Raw genomic sequence first — 20766 nt, 5'->3', positions numbered from 1 at the left:
TTGTTTAGGCGAGTAAATGAACATGTTCTGCCTGCAGAACCACGCACCAGGGAAGGGGGATGTACTGAATAACCATGCTGAGCCTGTGTTTTATTTGATTTACCTCTCATACTACCAATAAAGGAGGCTCCGAAGGTGGATGACGAGGCTGCATCCCTGTGGTGGGATGGATCAAGAGCCCTGGACAAGATGGAATGGTTTCAAACTGACAGAGGGGAAGGTTAGATTGGGTATCAGGAAGAAATTTTACCCTGTGAGGGTAGTGAGATGTTGGCACAGAGAAGCTGTGGCTGCCCCTGGATCCCTGGAAGTGCCCAAGGTCAGGTTGGACGGGGCTTGGAGCAGCCTGGGACAGTGGAAGCTTGTCCCTGCCCATGGCAGGGGGTGGAACAGGACAAGCTTTAAGGTCCCCTCCAACCCAAACCATTCAGGGATTCTCTGACACATTTTGGGAGGTGTTTGGAGGGGGCTGCCAGCTCAGACAAATTAAGCTGAAGACAAGCTGGTTCAGTGCTTTTCGTTAACAACCCTCCAAGGGAGATGGGGAATGTAATTCCCAAGTTTCAGGTAAAAATGATAAAAAAATAACCAACAGTTTTGCTCACAAGAAGCTACCACAGAGTGAATCAATCAAACCCTGCTCCCCCATGACAGGGGAGGACGCACCACTGAGCAACACTCATCACTCCCCGTTGCTGAGAGACGTCCTGAGAGGTGGCTCTAGGGCCATGCAGGAAATGCACCTCCCTGTCCCATCCCACAGGCTCCCAGGCATTGCAGAATACCTGAGGCACTTCCCTGACAACACCACGAGACACCCATCAGTCCCTGGGCAATTTCAGACCTTGCCATTTTTCCAGACACCCAGGAGGGTGCCACATTAGCAGCCTCTGCTCACCTATGGAGAAGCTGTTCAGCTACAACTTCTGGCGAAATCCTGAGACAGAAAGTGTCCAGCTTCCCAGGGGTTTTTCAGTAGGGAATACTAATGACATCAATCAGAAAGCCCGTTGAGCTTCATACACCCACTACCCTGTGGCACTTCTTCATCAGCATCTCTAGCAGCATTTGACAGCAGGAACATGCCTCCAGCAAATCCCAAGCGAGGCCCTTCAATCCTACCTACAGGAAAGCATGGGGGCTGAGATGTTTGATGCCCCAGCACAGCCATTTGGCCAAGGAGTGACCAAATACACACCAAAGGCCACCTCCACAAGCCCTTGGTGACCTGCATGGTCTGTACAGCACCAGGGAGGTCCTGCTCAAACACCCAGAGCCACAGAGCTCAGGCTTTTGGCTGTGCACTGGAGACTGATGGGTAAAGCCAGCACTGCCACAACCCTATGTATAAAATCTCTTTACAAGCACTTGCAAATAAAGACAAATTCCTAAGTAACCCCTTCAAATGGGACAAACTGGTACAGAGACAAGGAAACTTCCCCCCCCTGCACTCTCCTTGCTGCAGGTGCATCCCCAAGGCTCTGCGGCAGAGATGCTTCTAAAAAAAGCACAGAGGTTATACGGGACAAAAGCGTTTGCATTTAGTCTGAGTGGGGACTCGAGACTCTGCTTTATACCCCAGAGGCACCGCTGGGTACCAGCACAGAGCCCTGCGGCAGGGGCTGGGAAGAGACAGTCACTGGATCTAACTGGAAGAGGGAGAAAAAGTCACTGCTCCACAGGGGCCCATCCACAGGAGCACCCCAGGAGCAAGTGTGTCAATCCCTGATGGCCCCACATCCCCAGCCCACACTTCAGCCTAACAGAGACACAACCAAAAGGGAATGTGCCTGACATCTCCCCAAATCCCCCTCTCAGCCACAGCCAGCAAACTACGGATTGGTCAAATTTACGCCTCCATGCATGTCCAGCATCCACTGTCTGTGGAAACGCTGCTAGGGAAAACCCCTTCAAATGGGATTTCTCCCCACTGGGGCTTTTTTCCTCCGGTACAAATCTATTTGAAAAGAAGATAAAGCATCTACAGTTGGACTGAGGTTTTATTCAGAGAAAGCTCTGGCTCAGAAATAATTGCCGTTTGCTATAATTGGTGAGATGCAGGAAGGGACTAGATACAAGTGGAGTCTGGTGCAATTTTGGGAGATTTGTTACGCTTAGCTCGCTTCTATCAATTTCAGTGGCTCAGACGCTTATGACCTGTTGCTTGGCTTATTGTGAAAATGGCTTTTATTTACTGCACTTCCATTAAAAGATGAAATCCATGCATAGGGCTCACAGGGCAGAAAATCACAGTTTACGTCTCAGCTTATCTCCCTTCAGTGGCCTCAGCTCATTTTTGCCCTGGCTCACTCTCAGCTGCTATACAGAAGTATTTCCGAGCACTGTTTGGAGCAGCCAAGGCCCCTTCCAGAGCCCACGGGGCAAGGGGCATGTTCAGGCTTTAAGGGAATGCTCAGTGCTGCAGCTGCAGGTCAGGTGAAATGGGGAGGATGAGGGATGGGGAGCAGGATGTGGGACAGGGAGCAGGATGCAGGATGGGGAGGAGGATGTGGGACGGGGAGGAGGATGCGGGATGGGGAGGAGGATGCGGGATGGGGAGGAGGATGTGGGATGGGGAGCAGGATGAGGGATGGGGAGCAGGAAGTGGGATGGGGAGCAGGATGAGGGATGGGGATGCTGCAGTGGGACAGGGATGCTGTGGCACATCCATGCTCTCAGCTCCCAGGGCACAGGACACTCACAAGCACCCTCTAAGCCCCAGCACTGCTCTGCTGCCACGCCATCAGCTCCCTCTGCCTACAAACTAAGGAGAGGGACTATCCAAGGGCATGCCCCACACCATGCTCCTGGAGGGCAGGCTCCTGCTCTCCTGCAGGTCCAGAGCTCCTCCTGATGCAGCTCCAAGACCCCACTCCCTGCAGCAGCAGTTACAACAGTGCAGCAGTAGGCTCAGCACCTTCTTCTGCACCAGTTCCCTCCCAGTACCGCACCAGTACTGCACCAGTACTTCTCCCTGGAGCTGTGGCAGGTAGAATGCCAGGCCTGTGCAGCAACAAGAATAGAGCAAGCAGTGAAGGGACATCAGTGCCTCCACCTGTGCCAGCTCCTGCTCTCCATGACAAGCACCAGCAGCCACGGGAGCACTCCCAGGGAGGGACGATGGTGTGCAGGCATCCCGAGCTCTGCTGTCCTGTGAGAGCCCATCTGAACACCACACACACCATCTCAAGGTGTTTCCAAGCTGGTCCCCAGCAGCAGTGTGGAGTTGCTAAGGTTACCTCCTCAGCTGCCTAATTAGAGGAGCTGTCACTGTCTCGCAGAGATCAGGGGATGCGGGAGCACGCGGGGGAGCTTTCAACCACACGGATCATTTCTAGCACATTAAAGCAGGGAGAAAACCCCATCTCCTCACGGGACAGCCATGGGCAGACACAGCCACGTGCCGCTGTCCAGCCACTTGCTGAGCCATGGGAAGAGCTGCTGGATGGAGAAGTGCATGGGGCAAGGAGCTTCCCCAGCTCAGAGAAGCAGCAGATCCTGGTCTGCTGAGTGACTCACCCATTTCTTTTACTTCTGGCTCTGCACTTCCCCTGATCTCCTCTCCTCACCCTCTGCACCACCAGTCTGCAGGCAGCGTGGCAGGAAGGGAGCCAAAAGGTCTGTCCCTCCCTCCCACCTCCACATGGGAATTTCACACCACCTCAGTAATGCAAAACGGGAGCCCCTCCAGGCTCCAGCAAACAGTGAGGTACAGGAGCTGTGCCCACTCGGTCAAAGTCATTTCATGAGTAAATAGCAAAGCCAAGAAGAGAATCCCAGAATGACCCAGAAGCGCTGGATTTTCCACCAGATGAATCCGCACACTCCCGGGTGCTTCCTTTAACCGCAGCACAGGAAAGATCGTGGAGGGAAGCTCTTTGCCCCAGTCTCCAGCACAGTTAAGTGATTGCTTTCACCTCCTGAAAACCGGATCCCAAATCCCATAGACAAGGCCGGGAACCAAGCTGGGAGCATGGAACAACACACAGCAAGAAATACATCACCCAAAGAGGCTCAGGAGAGCATCTCCTTTGGGGAATCACACATCCAGTGTACAGCAACCGGCTCCAAGCACCTTCCTGCCCACCTCCAAGAGCAGAGGAGCCCTCTCCATGATGTAGAGGAGGTAAGACCATCCCCACCCACAGATTTGGGAGTGCTGGGCAGGGGAAGTCCAGGACTGCCCCATCCAGCAGCACACAGTGGCTGGCACCCTTGAGAGAAGCCCCAACGCAGGCGGTCCCTGTGACCTGACCTTCGAGGAATGGGAGCAGAGGTATTCCTGGATGGCAGCGCTGCTGGGGATGACTCTGCTGGTTCAGAAAAGTTTAAGAGCAGCAGGATTAAAAGGAGATGCAGCCAAAAATGCAAAGAGATCCTGGAGCTGAAACACTTGCCAAGTTTCTCCCTTACACTTCAAGACACCCACTCATCCTCCCCAAGGGCTTGTCAGACTCACATGGCAAAAAATACATGCTCTGCACCTACCCAAGCCCAAAAGAAAAGACCCTGAAATAAACCTGGAATTCAGGGCTGGCAGGAAGACAAAGCTGGGGGCGGAAGAGGAATTTTTGGTGTCTCTTTCCTAAGGAAGGAACTGCCTGACAGCTCTGCTGCAGGAGACCACGGCTCACGGCCCCGTAGCTCACACAGCCCCCTCAGACATGGCAGTAGATTGCTTTTAATTACAGGGCACCCACTCAGAGGCCCCTGGGTGTCCAAGGGACTGTAATGGAAACTAGAGCTTTATGGGAATAAAAAAAAAACCACATCGCAACAAGCTGCTGCATTCAAGTGCTCGTGAAAATCCCAAGAAAAGTGGTCAGTGTGTGACCAATGCTGCCATTTGCTAACCCTGACAAGAGGAACTGCAGGCAGCTGGCAAAGGGGAGGTGGGCTCAGAACAGCTGCCTCAGGCACCCTGGGCACCTTCTGGTGTGCCACCTCCATGGGCAGGGGGATTGGAAAGAGATGATCTCTAAGGTCCCTTCCAACTCAGGCCATTTTATGCTTCCTAGAGGTTGCTCAGCTCAGGCAGCAGCAAGAGGGAGGCTGGGTTAGGCTGGGACTGCAGCTCCAGCTGGCAAGGTGCAACAGTGGCACGGGGAGCCAGTCACTGGATGGAGCCCAAGCTGCTGCACATCCCCAGACACCCCAGGCCGTTCCCTCCCGTGCCAGCAGTGTGTCACACCAGCCTCCACCCCCCAGCCCAGCTTCTCCAGTGCCACTGGGTGAGCTGGAATAGCACAGACTGGCACGTCCTGTTGCACAGCCGAGTGCAGAAGCAGCCCAGAGCTGCTGTGAGCCATGAGCAGCTCCAGCCTCCCCTTCACTCTGCACTGACAGGGTGATGTTTGGCGAAGCCATTAACAGAAGCTTGCTGAAAATCTGTTTTCACAGACAAACTCGAAAGTGCAGTGAGTGTTGTGGGGTCAGAAGTGGTGAGGGCATGGCTGGGGCAGCAAGGATGGGATCGGCATGTGTCCTTGCTTTATCCACAACTCTCCATCTCTGTGCCCTCCTCCTGCTGCTCTGTTGGTCCATCAGCTGCCTGGAGGGAGGCAACACCCAGCAGGGCAGGACGCACTCACTGCTCCCTCCATCAGGGCTGTGCAGATCCCACCCTGCCCAACACACACCAGTAACACCAATAAAAACCACCCCTCCATGCTGGACACGGGGTCCCCAATGTGACAGCCACCTCCAAGTGCCTTCAGTCCCATTTGCTTGTGGCCAGGGAAAGTCTTGTTGAGAGCTGTCTTTCACGAGAACTTTCTTTTTCTTTTCTTTTTCTTATAAAAATGTGTCAGTTTAAGATTGTAAAAACACTTTCATCTTCAAAACAGTGTCACAACTCCCCTTCAGCATTTTCATAACAATGCTGCCATTCTGGCTTCAAAATCTTCCCAAACTTATTGTTCACACATTCACCGAACTTTAAAGCTCAGAACTGAGGGACTGCGATGAAACTGGAACAAGCTGCTCTTTGAATAAAGACAAGTTTTCCTTTCATCTCGTGCTAATTAACAGAGGCATCCTTCCCTCTGTGCCGGCCCCTGGTCAGCACTCAGCACATCCCTCAGACCTCAAAGGAAAACCTCCCTCTTCCCTGACTGCATCCCATCTGTGTGGGCACAGTGCAGCACCCCAGGGATCAGAGGGGCTTCCCAGAGAGGCCAGTGCTAGGGAGATGCAGGGGGGAGATGCAGGAGCCCCTCAGGAGCTGCTGCAGGACCCTTTCAGCTCAGTCAGGACAGGAATTATTGCAGCAGGAACGCAGGAGCAACCAAAGACCAGCAGCATCCCTGAGGACGGCAGCACCTCCAGCTCACGGAGCCTCCACCCTGCCCAAATCCCAGCTCTTGAGGCCACAGCATAAGGAACAGCTCCAGGGGTGCTCCAGAGAGCTGTGCCCTGTTCCTCACCTTCTGCCACCACAGCAGAGACTGCCGGACAAGGTAGATCTTGCTGCCCACTCTGAGACCACTCTCCCGGCCCAACCTTTCCCTCTAATTCAGTTCATGCCACAAATAAAAATGTCCCTGGGCAGTCCCCTAACTACTGCAAATATCTGCAGGGAGTTGGAAGAAGGAGAGCGTGGAGAAGAGCGGGGAAGCTGCGCAGCCATCAGCAGGCAGCCCAAGGCTGCAGCTCCCGGCCAGGTCCAGCGCTGGTCTCCTCTCGCCGGGTCTCAGCTCCCTCCAGCTGCCACGGCTGAGAGAAGCACCGTTCCAACCCCTTGCAGCTCTCCTGCAATCTAAATTCTTTCCCCCACCCAACAACAGCGAAAGGAGCAGAATAGCAACATTAACACCTTCTTGTTTGCCCGTAGGCACATCCAGAGCAGTTTAGTAGGGAGATGATCAAAACAAGCAGCAATTACAACCCACGGCCCGAATCCGCAGAAATGCCCTTGCCTTTTGAACCACAGCAAAAACATCACCTTCACTGCCAGCCCAAACCCCTCTGCTTCCCGGGGCACGGAGCTGCTGTCCCACAACAGGGCCCTGGAGAGCAGGGCTGCAGGACAAGGGCTGCTTTGGAATGCCCTGCCCTGGAGGTGACCCAGACCTGCTTTAGCTGTGGGCAAGATATCCATGGATAAATTTGCACCATTTCTGCTGGAGAGAGGCTTTGGAGACTGCAGTCTACTAAAATTTCCGGTTTACATGACTTAAAGCCAGTCCTCAAACCAGAGAAGCCTTTGAGCAGTGGGAAACACGATTTTGGGGAGGAAATTCAGGTGGGCGATGCCACAGGAGAAACACCAATGGATTGTTTAGCAAAGAACAGGCTCTCACGAGGCTCAACTTTCCGGGAGCATCCCCTACAAACACCCCATATCTCACACCACGGCAGCTCAGCTGGGAGGAGTGTTGCAAACAGGATTTTTTTCCTCCTGTTTTGCCTTTAAGTGGCTCATTGCAACACACTGTAAAACCCTTTATCACCAAGGAGGGAAAAGGTTTTACAACAGTCTTTAAAAAGCAAGCCTAGGCAGCAGAGGAAACTTCCCTGAGCCCACACAGTTTTGGGCAGCACACGGGATTTCGGCAGCACTCCTGGGGAGCAGAATCCAAGCTTGGCAGAATCCCTGAGGTCAGCAGCATCCCCCCACCTCATGGATGGAGCCCCCATCCTGCCCAAACCCCAGCTCCTGTCCCTGTCCCTAAGCACCGCTGGGCCACGGCACGTTAAGGAACAGCTTGTCAGCCAAGCAGCAAAGGCAGCTGCTACAAAAGCAGAATAAAATCGAGTACAACGAGGAGCGGCGTGTCTGCCGTGCAAACTGCTGCTCTGGCAAGACCCCGAGCTGGCTGCGAGCAGCCCCTACAGGCAGCGTCCCCAACCTCCCTCCCAGCTGCCATTCCCCCAGGTAATGGATTTCCTCCTGCGACGCAGCAGAAGCCAACAACACAGAGAGGACAACTGCGCTGCTGGGCTGGGAGAGAGGTGAACACGAGAGGAGGAAACGGCAAGGGCTGTAAGATGTAAAGCAATGCAGTGGAGTTTGTGTCTTCAAGCAGCTCTGGCTTCTGGAATTGCGTTGAAAGGCAAGGCTGTTGCTGTTCCATTAGTGCATTTCCAGCCCTTCTGATCACGCTCAGGAAAATTAAAGCAAGAAACACACCGGTTTTGATTCAGTACAAGGCATGCGACTGCAATGGCTACAGTAAGAACAGCCACAAACCTCTAATGCCTGTTTGAAATTTGATCAGTTTTGAAGGTTCTTAACGTCAAGGATGTGTGAATGATGCTGGCAACAGCACATCCCATTCCTGGTGGCCTGAGGAACCGCCTCCATGGGGCTCAGGGAAGGAAGCAAAGCTAAAGGAGCAGCAGGAGGCAACACCTGCACTCCTCGGGGATGAGCTTGGGAAGATTTGGAGCAAGAGCAAATGGAAAAGGGCTGGTGTGCTTCTGAGATATCCCTGCTCCATCCCAGCAGTGCCCACAGCAATTCCCATCCTCAAACCTGATGGAATAACCTCCCTCACTGGTGTGTTGTCTCCTCCTGAAGCGGGGACCCGAGGCTGGCAGGCACCACGCACCCTGCCTCTCCTGTGATGCATTTGATGGGAACACGTAGAGGCTGCTTTTGATTTTACAGTTTGTTTATAGCACACATTTGGGGAGCTACACAGAATGGGAAAATACATCCCATAAACAAACTGCTAAACAAAACAGGCTAAATGTGTACCACTCCAAACCAAAATAGATTCCAGCTACCCGCCGTGCTTCAAGCATATGCCTCTGACAACAGCTTCGCTTGGTGCCCCTGATCCTGTGTTCAGTTTTGCTTTTTAGGCTCTGTCACCACTGACAGCACCTTCAGATGCCTCCTACAGCTCCAGGTAAGTAAAGAGCAGTGAAAATACACCCAGCTGGAGGTGGAGACCAGCAAGGGTGATGGAGGCATCACCCTTCCGTGCTCCCACCCCACAGACAGATGTTACCAAGCCCAGATGTTAGCAAAGGCTGCAGGACGTGGACCTGAGCCATCAGCTGGCTCGGGGACTGACTGCAGAGACAGAAGGGGACATTAGGTGACAAAAGACTCACACACCAAGTATTTCAGGCAGACATTCAGAGTCTCCCTCCCAAGAACTGTCCTGCCAGCTGAACTCTAACCACCCTGCTAATGCCCAGAAGCAATTCCTCAAGCGTTTAAACTTTATCATCCCCTCTCTGGGGCTGCACAGAGGGCACATTCCCCTGCGAATGCCTCTTCTGTCAAGATGCAAAGCTGCTGAAGCTGTGTGAAAGTAATTCCCACCCACTCCTACTGCCCCAGGAAAAATATTTCTTTGGTGGTTTTGCATAACAAACAGCTACACGGTTTGCCTGTTTCTCCTGAGAAGCTCGGGCTTAGAGGAAAACACCATGGCAGCGCTACTCTGAGACCAGACTTCATAAAGTTCCCCCTGCAAGGGGGGGAAATACTACCACCGAGATTAGACTTCCGCTGCTCCTGATAACATTCAGTCACCCTGGCAGGCTGCAGCACACCGAGTTTGTAAAGCTCCTTGGGAATCCTTCAAGATGAAAGGTACAGTATGATACGGATGTATTATATCCATGGGCTTTGTTACAGCACACATTTCCTAGCATGGCTTTATTGCTGGAACACAAAGTTCAGCCGAAGCCCGGAGGCTCTTCAGGTGACAAATGCACCCCTGAAGCCCTGCCTCCCTTCTGTGGGGGAGGAAAAATGCCAAAGCCCCTGATGGGAACACGGCAGCCAGAGCAGCCACCGCCCGGCCATCGACAGCGGGAGAGGACCTGCCTGCACAGATAAGGCCGACGTCACCTCTGCTGCATGTGCTTTCAGCCTGCAACATGTCTGACTCCCAAATAAATATACCTGTCAGCTCCCCAAAATGCCACTGCTGTGACTGGCTCGTCTACAGCATCCCTTCTTCACAGCCTCCTGTCCCACCCACCCACCCCCAGTAAGGGCCAGGAGGCTCCATCAGTTGAGCCAACCTTAAGTAAGTGGTGCCCAGCACTGGTATCCCCTTAAAGACCCCGAGCTGCCCACCCTGAACATTTGCTCCAGACCAAAGATAATGGGAGATGTTTGCTGTGGACACAGCTTGACCGTGGGCTGTCCAGTTTGGATGGCATGGAAGGGAGGGTGGGGAATACAGATCCTTTTGGATCACCTGCCCAACACATTGCTCTGCCTGGGCACCCCTTTCTGGCCAGATTTCCCAGGATATTACAGATATTACAAGGAGCATGATTCCAACAAGAAGGCTGGGAGGAATTCCCTGGGCAGGGCAGGGCAGGGAAAAAGAGTTTAAACCCCTCTAATTTAAACAGATGAGAGGTTCAAAGGACACGGAAGAAGTGTGATGGGGGTAGAAGGAAAAGGGACATACCAGGATGTCCCAATAAGCCCCAAAGCTCTCCAGGGCCCCAACCCAAGCTGAACCCACCACACAGGTGACTGCTCAGGCCCAGCAAGCCAAGGTGAAGGGTTTCCATCAGCCTCCACCCCACAGAGCAGCCTGGGCAAGGCAGGGCTGAGTAACAGAGTGAGGTGGGAACAACTGGCAGCAGCTGCCGTGGGAGCTCCATCATCCTGGGAAGCCCATCTGAGCTGTCTGGAAGAGCAGACCTCGCGCTGGGTGCACCTGCACGAGGAATTCATCAGGTCAGTGGCACCAAGTTTTACCTCATCAGGTCCCCTGGTAGCAAAAGCAACATCCACAGCAAGAGTGAGCTGAGGGAGAGGCTTTTCTGGCCAGGGTGGATGAGCAGCAGAGCGTGGTCCAGGGCTGCAGGGAACACGCTCTGCTCCAGCTCCCCGTCCCTGCTCGCACACACAGACCACCCCGTGCTCCCCATCCAAGCACAGGAGCACTGCACCAGGAAGCTGATGCTGGCTAGAGGCAACGAAAAAATTCCTACACTGTTGCCAACTCCTAAATCGTGTCACTTGATCCCACAGTTTAGGGATGTGCTGTGCTCCCTGGAACGCTGGTTGCTGGAGAGCCATAGGGAGCAGCAAGGGAAGGATCCAGGCTGTGAACGGCCCTGGGACAGACACACCCCTGGCTGCGCAGCCACAGGCACACTCGGGAATGCCAGCTCGTGTTAGGCAAGTGCCTCGGCAGCCAGGAGCCCTGGGGCTGGCCAGGGAGCCCAGCTGGCACAGCTCAGCCAGGGCAGCGATCCAGCCACAGGCGAGGCCACCCCGCTGCCCTAGAGAGAGAAAAGGGAGGGTAAAAAGGCAAAACAATCAAAGCCTCAAAGGCACCAGCACAGCTGAGCTCTGGTGAGCAGGGTCATGACTGGGAGCGAAGCTGGGGTGCCCAGAATCTGCACCCCAATCATACAGACCTGGGGCCGCGGGAGGGTGGGCTCACCTCTCTAGCAAGTGCACAGCAGAGGCAGGGCAGTGCCCCTCGGCAGGCACATCCCATCCCACAGAAAGAGAGCCATCATGCACCAGAACGCCCAGCCTGGCCCCAAATCAGGCTGGAGCCAGACCTTCCCTCCTCCACCCGAGGATGTGCAAGCGTCCAGCCCTGGGGAGCCCCGCTCTCTGCACCCCTGCACCCCTGAGTGCAGCTGGCAGTGCCATTTCTGTGCCATTCCCCTGCTCTGGAGGAGCAGATGATGGAGCACAGGAGGTGCCCAGCCCCAGGGGCCTCTCTCCCTGCACAGCTGACCTTTACCAGCCCATCTCCCCGTGTGTGGCCATCCATACCAGCCCTCGCCTCCCTCTCCTAACAGGATCACTCCCGTGCATATGCCTGGGAGCAGCACCATCAGCTCAGTAATCTTCCTAAATACAGCAGTTACCAGGTGACTGGGAAAAATCTCTTATACTGCTGATGCTGCTAATGGAAAATTTCTCCCCTATTGCTGCTGCTTCCAAAGCCAGTCGAGGTTTCCTACAGACTTTGTCTTGCACTAAGACAGGAGAGGTGGATGCACAGAGAACGGAGTGCAGGGCGGGTGGGGGACAGGTAACATGACATAGAGGGAACTGGTGCTTCTTCCCCCTCCCCACCAGCCACCTCCACCCACAGGCAGAGCTCTGGCTCCAAATCTTGTCTGCCCCACCTTCCCACAGGCAGTCACAGCCCAACCTCCCCCTGCAAGGAATCACTTCTTCCCCCCTGACCTGCAGCAGGACTCTGGAAGCATTCAAGAGCACTGCTTCCTGCAGGGCAAGCGGGGAAGACGCCCAAAGGCAACACTGGCCCAAAACATTTACTCCGTGATTTTTTTCCCCACTTTCCTCCTTCCCAGGAGACAACCAGAAAGACTCACCCAGCCAGTGCAGATGCAGGCAGCCAAGATCACTGCTCGTCCCCTCTGCATGCCATTCTGCTTCTTCAATACCATTAAGTGTCTCCATACTGTCTGGACACTGGAAACCTTAACTGCATTAGCTGAGACCCGAGCAGCAGCACAAGCATTCAATTCTTTTAAGTGGCCCCATTCTTAAGCTGGTTATGCACACGAACCATCTGTGCTCGATGCCATCACGCATCCCACAGGTAGTGATGGGGCAGGACTGGGGAGCAGCATGGGAACACAGGCCAAGGTTCATCATTCCCCATCTCAAACGGTTGCTACAGGGGGAGGACACTTGGGCATGGGCTGTGCTGTGGACATTACAGATGAAGAAAGGCATCAAACGAGGCATCTTCTTTTCTTTCAGCTCCAACCCCAGCCTGCCCCACACTCTACGTGGCATTTTGGTGTGATGGCAGGTGTTTCTCAAGCCACCTGCACCTGCAAACATATGTCAAAGGAGCGTAAGATCAACACCTCATCATTCCCGTACACAGCATCGACCTGCCCTCCCCTTGTCCCAGCCAGTCCCGTGCCTGAGCTCGTGTCACACCGGGAAAGCCCAAGGGCTCAGCCCTATTTCACAGCCAGCCAACACCACACATCAGCAGCGTGTCACCGAGGCAGCACAAAGGCTTGTCCATCATGCAGCTGAGTTTCACACTTGGAGGGCTTAGGAGGGAACAGGCAGCAAGTTTTGGAGGTAACATCCATCTGCGTGGTGGCACTCAGAGGTCACTCACCACCCCATTCCCCACGGAGGAAGGCACACTGTCTGCATAATTTGGAATAAAACCTCATTATTTCTTCCAGAAAAAGAGCAACAAAAGCCTCTGGCACCCAGGCATCATGGAAAATCAGCTGGGAGGAAGGGGGAGCAGGGGGAACCCCAGCCACCAGCCTCCTCCCGTGGCAGCTCAGCTGCAGCAAGCAGCTCCTCTCTCCCTCCATAGTTAATCTTCTGTTGCCACTAGCTGGTCAATGTGGGTACTCTTGGAAAGCAGCAGCTCCCCGAGCACAGCCTGCACTCAGCTACAAATCCTCAACTTTAACTGGGATATTCAGCCCAGAAAATACCTGAGATGAAGCAAAATCCCTGTCAAGTCCACACCCCACCATGCTGGACAAGCCATGTTCAACCTCGCCTTTGGGGAGGGAAGTGATGGCCCCAGGACTGACCCCTTCTCCTGGGCATTTTGTGCCTACAGCCTTTCTGGGGGTTACAGTGCTTGCAGACCAGCAGCTCAGCATCCACATCACCAGTACAACCCTACCCCGAGCTGGGCTCTCCCTCCTTCTCTTCCCAGCTATAAAATCCAACACCTTGGAAAGCTGGACTAATCACACAGTAATACAAGGAGGGGAAGAAATTCCTACCAGAAGGTTTTCCTCTTTCCTACACCCTCCCCAGGCAGCCCCCACCACCAGGGACCTGGCCCAAACCCCGGACCACACACAGCTGTGGATGGGAGTGGAGGGGCAGGGAAGCAGCCCCGCTGCCAGGTCTACATCTGCCCCTGTCCCTGTCCCTGTCCCAGGGAGCCCACCAGCCTGTCTCATCCTCACCCCACCATCTCCCTGAGATCAGGCTCCCTCCACTCGCCTGGTGGAAGGATGACTCTTTACCCATTGGGTTAGCTGGCGAACAGAAACAATATAAATAGCAAAAAATAAAAACCCCAACACCTGATTAACCAAATCTCTGGGCTGATACTCTGGGCATCTCAAGCCTGGCAGGAGGCAGTTAATGCAAAGGGAGGTGCAGAAGCAGACTTTGCTCATCAGCTGCTCCGCAGAGACGACCCCATTTTTAGATGCCAAGCCCTGACGATGGAGCCTCACACTGGGCACACTCTCTGCACCCACACTGCTCCAGACCCCATGGGCCAACTCAGAGCAGGGAATGGCACCTCTGAACAGCAGCACCAGTAAGCTCCAGTCACAGCCACACTCCCCGGGTGACCCTTCAGCCTCCCCACATGGTCTGCACAAACAGGAGTTGGTGACCAAAATGAGGGTGGCAAAACCCTGCTCAAGCATTTCTAGGAACAGCAATAAATACAATCAGCCCATAGGGAACTGAGTGCTTTCCCCTATTTTAATGTATTAATAGAAACTCAGAATGATTAAGATTGGAAAAGGCCTCCAAGATAATTGAGTCCAACCTGTGACCGATCCCCACCACCTTGTCACCCAGCCCAGAGCACTGAGTGCCACGTCCAGGCGTCCCTTCAAGACTCAACACTCCTACCCTAAAGAGGAGAAGTCCAAGTTATAAGCTGACTTCAGGAAAAGTTAAGAAAGAAGATAAAAGAAGTGGCACTGAACTGCTGAGGAGAGGGAAGAGCGGGGGACAGTCATCAATCAGCCACACACAGGGGCCACAGGAGCCTGTTTTGTGACAACCACCAAAACAAAGCACCGCAAAGCGCTGCAGACACCGTCAAACAGCATCCATTAAAGCCATTTATGAGAAGTGTGTAGTAAACTGTTCTTATGTAAGCCACTACAGGGTAAGAGCAGTGGTGAAAATCTGTCTGCCTCTTCCCTTCTCTCTCCTCTATATAAATCTGCTCACACATAGACAGAGCTCATCTAAATTAGCTCGGAAGCAAACTGCCTCATTCCCTGAACTGCACTTGGAGCAGGCTACACCGTGGTGGAGCAGCTTCTGTAGGGAACACATGGCTGCTGACTGAATCAAGATCCATACCTTAGAGAGACCTCGCTGTGCAGGGATAAAGTCAATGATAGGCTGCACCGTTTGCCAGAGTAACTCCAGGAGAATTAGAGGGGGGGGGGAAAAGCCACAAAGCATCAGTTGTATCCAAGGTTAAGGAAAGGGCAGGATGCTTTTTCAGGAAAAGGGAGGCACAGCAATTCATAATGCACTGGTGGCAGTTACATTTGTCATTTCCTGCCACCACTGGGCTTTGCTGAGTAATTTTATAGTAACATAACTGGGGGGTAGTGGGAGAAGCATCCTTCTTGTCTCCAACGCAAGAGGCAAAAAATAAACTGAGGCGTAGGAAATACAGAAGCTGTGACACCCCACTGGAGGAGGGACACCGAGCACAGGGAGCTGCCACGGGGTGTTTCAGCAGCAGGTCCCCACTGCAGTCCCGGAGGGATGCACAAGGAATCAAAGTTTTCTACCTTTGTTGGGAGAGGATGAAGCCATCCCCATCCTGGGCTCCCCACCTCCCTGCAGGTGCCGGGTGCCCACTGAGGCACACAGAGCAGGAGCTGCTGTCCAGCATCCCTGGAACCCCCTGGGCACACAGAGCAGGAGCTGCTGTCCAGCATCCCTGGAATCCCCTGGGCACACAGAGCAGGAGCTGCTGTCCAGCATCCCTGGAACCCCCTGGGCACACAGAGCAGGAGCTGCTGTCCAGCATCCCCAGGCACCCTCCTGGGCACACAGAGCAGGAGCTGCTGTCCAGCATCCCCGGGCACCCCCAGAGAGCAGGAGCTGCTGTGGAGCATCCCCGGGTACCCACCACCCCCTAGTGGGCTCCTGCCTTCCACGAGTGGCTGCTGCTGCTGCTCCTGCTCCTGTTGCTGCTGCTCCTGTTGCTGCTGCTCCCGATGTTGCCAGCATGCCATGGGCCCAGGGCCGGCTGTGTGGATGTTTCCTAGTGCTGATTTCTCCCCTATCTCAGCCATGCAGTGGCTCCTGCAGACCAGGCAGCCCCGCAGGCAGGGATGCTACACTGGAAGCCCTCGCTTTATGCACTTAAGAGAATAAAATCTTATATTGTCAAGAACAGATAAAGTTGTTTCCTCCCTAGAAGGGAGAATCCTTTAAAGAAAAGGGACACGGAGCACTCCATGTGCTTTGTACCAGCACCTACTCAAGAGCATCTATCCGGAGGCTCTGGCACTTCAGGACATGGTTTAGTGGTGGACTTGGCAGCGTTAGGTTTACAGTTAGACTTGAGGATCTTAAAGATCTTTTCCAAGCTACATGATTCCACGACTTTAAGTTTCACACTGCTGCAGACAAGGCTCTGGCACCTGCCAGCCTTTAGCTACAGATCGCCCACCCTCCTTTAAATGCCAAGGAGTGAGGAGATGCACAGGAACCACTGCAACGCTGGGAGACTTACTGAGCTGGGAGTTGCTGAGCAGACCCAGGAGTACAGCCCTGGCTGCTTAAACTCATTGCCACCTAGCAAGGCAATGTTTTCTTTCCTGCCTCCTGGCCTGGAGAGACTTTTGAGCCTTGCAGAATGGAGTGGCCTCAATTTTTTCTCAACTTACTTCACTTCAGAGTCAGTAATATCAACACCAGGACTCAGCTCTGCCAGCTTAATGGTTCCTTTTCTTATTTTAATCTTTTTCCCCTTTCAAAAACCCCTCCAGGCTGCCAGTCAGGATGGCTGTCCTGAGCTGTGTGCTTTAGGAGGTCATCCTGCCCCATCCTTACCCTGCTGAGGCCAGAAAGTGATCTCTGCTCACAGCAAGATCTGCACTCCAAGACATTCAGGAGTCCTCAACACATTTGCAGCCGGCAGGACGTCAGCTCTTACGTGTCCTCCTGAGCTCATGCCCAGACAGCCACTAAACATGTCCAGCAACACACGTAAAGAGATACAGTCATCAGAAACCAGCTAAAGATACGGACTAGCAAAGATTCTGCCAAAGAGAAATCTCTGCCCCCACGTCACTCCCAAGCCCTCCCGCATGTAACGTGATTTTCACCTCCAAGAGCCCATTACGAGGCAGCAGCTGCTCTCTGGTTCCCAACCATCAACAAAGTTAGAAAAGGATGGAGGGGGAAAAAAATCACCACAGAAAACTACAGCCTTAATTCCTGCACTGGTAAAACAAGCCAGCAGAAATCCTCCACAGCCCTCACCCAGAGAAGAGTTAACTGTGAGCGAGACTCAGTTGCCACACCAGGAGACGGGGAGAAATGCAACAAATTTTAAATATCAGAACATCCACAGCAATTCATGAGCTAGACCTTGGGGAAGGACAAGTGTTTTACCTTCTCTTGAGGCAACAGACTGATTAATTCCAGGACCATGATGAAGCCATCCCACCATGGGCACAGCCTCCATTTATCTTCCAATCTGCCTGATGCCTGAGAGTCCAGGGGAACAGGAGGGGACGTTTTGGGGTCTTCTGTTCATAAAGAGGCAGGAAAACCCCCACAGATTTACACAAGATATGCTTCATATTCATGAGTACACACATAACCAATATGCCAGGCAAGTAAAAGAAATTTTTAGATGAAGACATGGTCTCTTTACTGGCAGGCACTCACAGAAATAGGATTTGCTATACAAGATCGTGCCTCTGATCTATCAAGACAAATTTCTCTCCTCCAACTTGAGCTATTATCTAAGCTCACACAGAGGGGTTTCTTTGCTATCTGATATATTTAGATCAGTACGCAATTCACACCCAGTCCCTGAAGAAACTGTACTCTCATCTGAAAATTAACTCAGTGAACCATGAAACTTCTTGTTACTTTTAACCACTGTACGGTAAACGTCATTCCTACTGCATCAAACCTTTGATTTGTCACTTTTGTTAGTGGAAGCAGAGTATCTGGTTTGTTTCGGATTTTTGCAGTTGACCAACCGTGTCTAAGGAAACCGCAAAGCTGGAGCCCGAGAGCCTCAGGAAGTACCACCAACTTATTTATTAGGGGTGCTTGCTACAGCAAAGCTTCACACAAGGTAAAATGACAGGGCTGGGGGACACAGACAGGCATTTCCCTACCCCTGCTCTTTGCACCCAGTGAAAGGCAATCACTCCACGAGGTACGGGAAGGGACTTGGGGACAGCTGCCCCCGGTGAGCCTGGGTATGGGCACACCTTGACACACCTGAGGCACACAGAGAGATGAGCTGGAAGTCACAACCCAGTGTGTCAAGAGATACCTGAGACCCGAGTTAAGCAGGTACTCAAATTATCCTGGGTTTGGATGCCGAAAAACAGGAAAGCTGATGGATAAAGCAAAGATCAACAGAAACCTTTCAGTGACCTGGCAGAGTAAACACTGCACTGCCCAGGTGACATTCGGAACAGTTCTCTTGGAGGACTGGCTGATTACGGCACAGAAATGGGTAAAAGTGACAAGAGGCAGCTCGGGCACCCCATCCGAGACAACAGGATCCGGCACCAACACCGAAGTACCGCCACCGAATTATTTCTATTCCCATCCCCCTCCCCACAAAGCTGAGAGCGGAGGAAAGTCTGCAGCGTTCGCACAGACCCGGGCGCTGGAGTTGTGCGTGAAGCGAGAGCGAGCTTCGAGAATTAACACGAAGCATTTATAAAATCAGGCTCTGGCTAGAAAAACAGCCCCTCCCGCTCTGCCAGGCTCGGCGGCACCTCCTCGGGGCTCAGAGCTCAACTTGGAGCACACACGAGGCAGCCCCCATCACTTCCAGCCTGCGCGGGGATGCTCTCCTCCTCCCGGGGAATGCTCTCCTCCTCCCGGGGCTGGCAGCGGCGGCAGCCTCAGGCCCTGCTAAAAAATCCCTCCCCGGCAGGAAAGGCATTTAAAAAAAAAAAAAAAAAAAAAAACCAAAAACCAGGATGCAGCACGGGCAGGGTTAGAAAGCCCCAAAAACACATCCAGCTGCCCGCGGAGCGGGGAGGGCGGACACAGAGCCGGCACGGCGGGTGTCAGATGCTTCGGGGATGCTCCGGGATGGCGGGGCGGGATGCGGGACGGGACGGGACGGGGCAGGAAGCGGCGCGGGCGCCTACCGAGGGTGAAGAAGGGCAGCTCGGTGTTGTCCAGATCGTCCTGCACGGCGACGCGGCCGGGCAGCTCGCTGCGGACGAAGAGCAGCAGGCGGGACTCGGCGGCGGCGGCGGGCGGCGGGGCGCCGCTCCAGCTGATGTCGTTCTCCCGGAGCACCGGCAGCGTGGACACCGTCACCGTCTTCACGCGGCAGGGGCCGGGGGGCTCCCGCGACGCCGCCGCGCCGGGCCCGCCGCCGAGCAGCACCGCGGGCGGCGGCAGCAGCAGCAGCAGCAGCAGCACCGGCGGCACCGGCGGCAGCGGGGGTGGAGCGGCGGCCCGGCGGCGCGGCGGAGCGGCCATGCCGGCCGGAGCCAGGCGCAGGAGCGGGAGGCGAGCGGAGCCGGGCGCTCTGAGCCGCCCCAGCCCCGCCGCCGCCGCCGCCGCCGCCCGGGCCCGCCCCCCGCCCCGCCCCGGCCCCGCCGCCGCTCCCCGCGGACCCTCCGCCCGCCCCGCGCTGGGGACGCCGCTCCCCGCGCGGAGAGATGCGCTCGGCACCGGCCCGGCCCCGCAGCGGCTTCCCCGCCCCGGCTGCGCGCTGCTGCCGCGGCCAGAGCGCTCCCGCATCGCTGCCGCCGCTCCTGACCCGCACAGCTGGGAGGGATGGAGAGGGGCTCTGGCAAGGGCGTGCGGTGACAGGGCAAGGGGGATGGCTTGGAAGTGGCAGAGGGAAGGGTTAAATGGGGTATTAGGGAGACATTCTTCCCTGTGAGGGGGGCGAGGCACTGGCACAGGTGGCCCGGAGGAGCTGTGGATGCCCCATCCCTGCAAGTGTCCAAGGCCAGGTTGGACGGGGACTGGAGCAACCTGGGATAGTTGAAGACCCTGCCCATGGTGGAGGGGTGGAACTGGATGGTCTTTAAGGTCCCTTCCAATCCAAATCATTATAGAATTCTATGATTTTATGAAACTCCCGCTGTCCCTCCCACCTCTCCCCCCATTCAGCTCATTGCCACTCTTTTGTCACTGTTCCTTCCTTTCGGGCAACTGCCGGGGTGCAAGAGCACAGAAATTAGTTTCTTGAGAGCTTTTACTAATTATTACCCTCTCCTAAGTGAATAGGCACCTCCAGCATCCAGGGCACACAGGGATGGCTTGCAATGACAAAGCTGGAGGAGAGAGACTGGTGGCCTAGAGCAAAGATTTTAGATTTGGTCTTTACCAGCCAGCATTTAAGTGGGGGCCAGAAGGATAAATGACCCTGAGGTCTGATCTCGCGTTCCAGTATCCCTCCATCACGTGGGTGCCTCGGTGCCACCTGAAGGCTGGAGTTTGTGCTTGAAGACAAAACCAGGTGAGCTCCACTGCCGTGGTTTTGCTCACACTCTGCCTTGAACTGCAGTGGAGCCAAATGGCTCTTCCAGCTGGAGTGACGGAGGTGAATTTGAAGACAAACCCTGTCCCTACAGACAAAGTTGACACATTTGACCCCAGCCCCAGCGCCCCGTGAACTCCTGCCCACTGTCGGGCATGACTAACAAAGACGAGGAGAGACAGCCCACAGTAGCTGTGAGTCAGTGACTCACAACAACAATTTCCTAGTGACTGCTAATCTACCTGATTTTATTTGTAGATGTACATATAAAAGAAGATGTCAAAACCCTAACAAAGCACGCTTAATGCTCAGGCTTATATTATTTCCACAAGCTAATTAAGAGCAATTCATCACATGCCTATTGAGGCAA

At 54.3% G+C, this 20766-nt stretch overlaps 1 protein-coding gene across 1 annotated transcript in view; it reads right to left on the bottom strand.

Moving 5' to 3' along the window:
* ASTN2 (astrotactin 2) overlaps nt 1–19384 on the bottom strand; it is a gene marked incomplete at both ends in the record, with an annotated part of 317285 nt that extends 297901 nt beyond the window's left edge. Inside the window, one exon of the mRNA XM_082295214.1 lies at nt 19045–19384. Within this exon, the coding sequence (XP_082151340.1) occupies nt 19045–19384 (340 nt within the window). The remainder of the gene's footprint in view (nt 1–19044) is intronic.
* Between the last annotated feature and the right edge of the window lie 1382 nt (nt 19385–20766).

Source organism: Coloeus monedula, assembly GCF_965178545.1.
Source record: "Coloeus monedula genome assembly, chromosome: 21".
In the NCBI taxonomy this organism is placed as follows: domain Eukaryota; kingdom Metazoa; phylum Chordata; class Aves; order Passeriformes; family Corvidae; genus Coloeus; species Coloeus monedula.
Note: the sequence above shows the minus strand (reverse complement) of the source record. Positions and strands in the feature narration are given on the sequence as shown.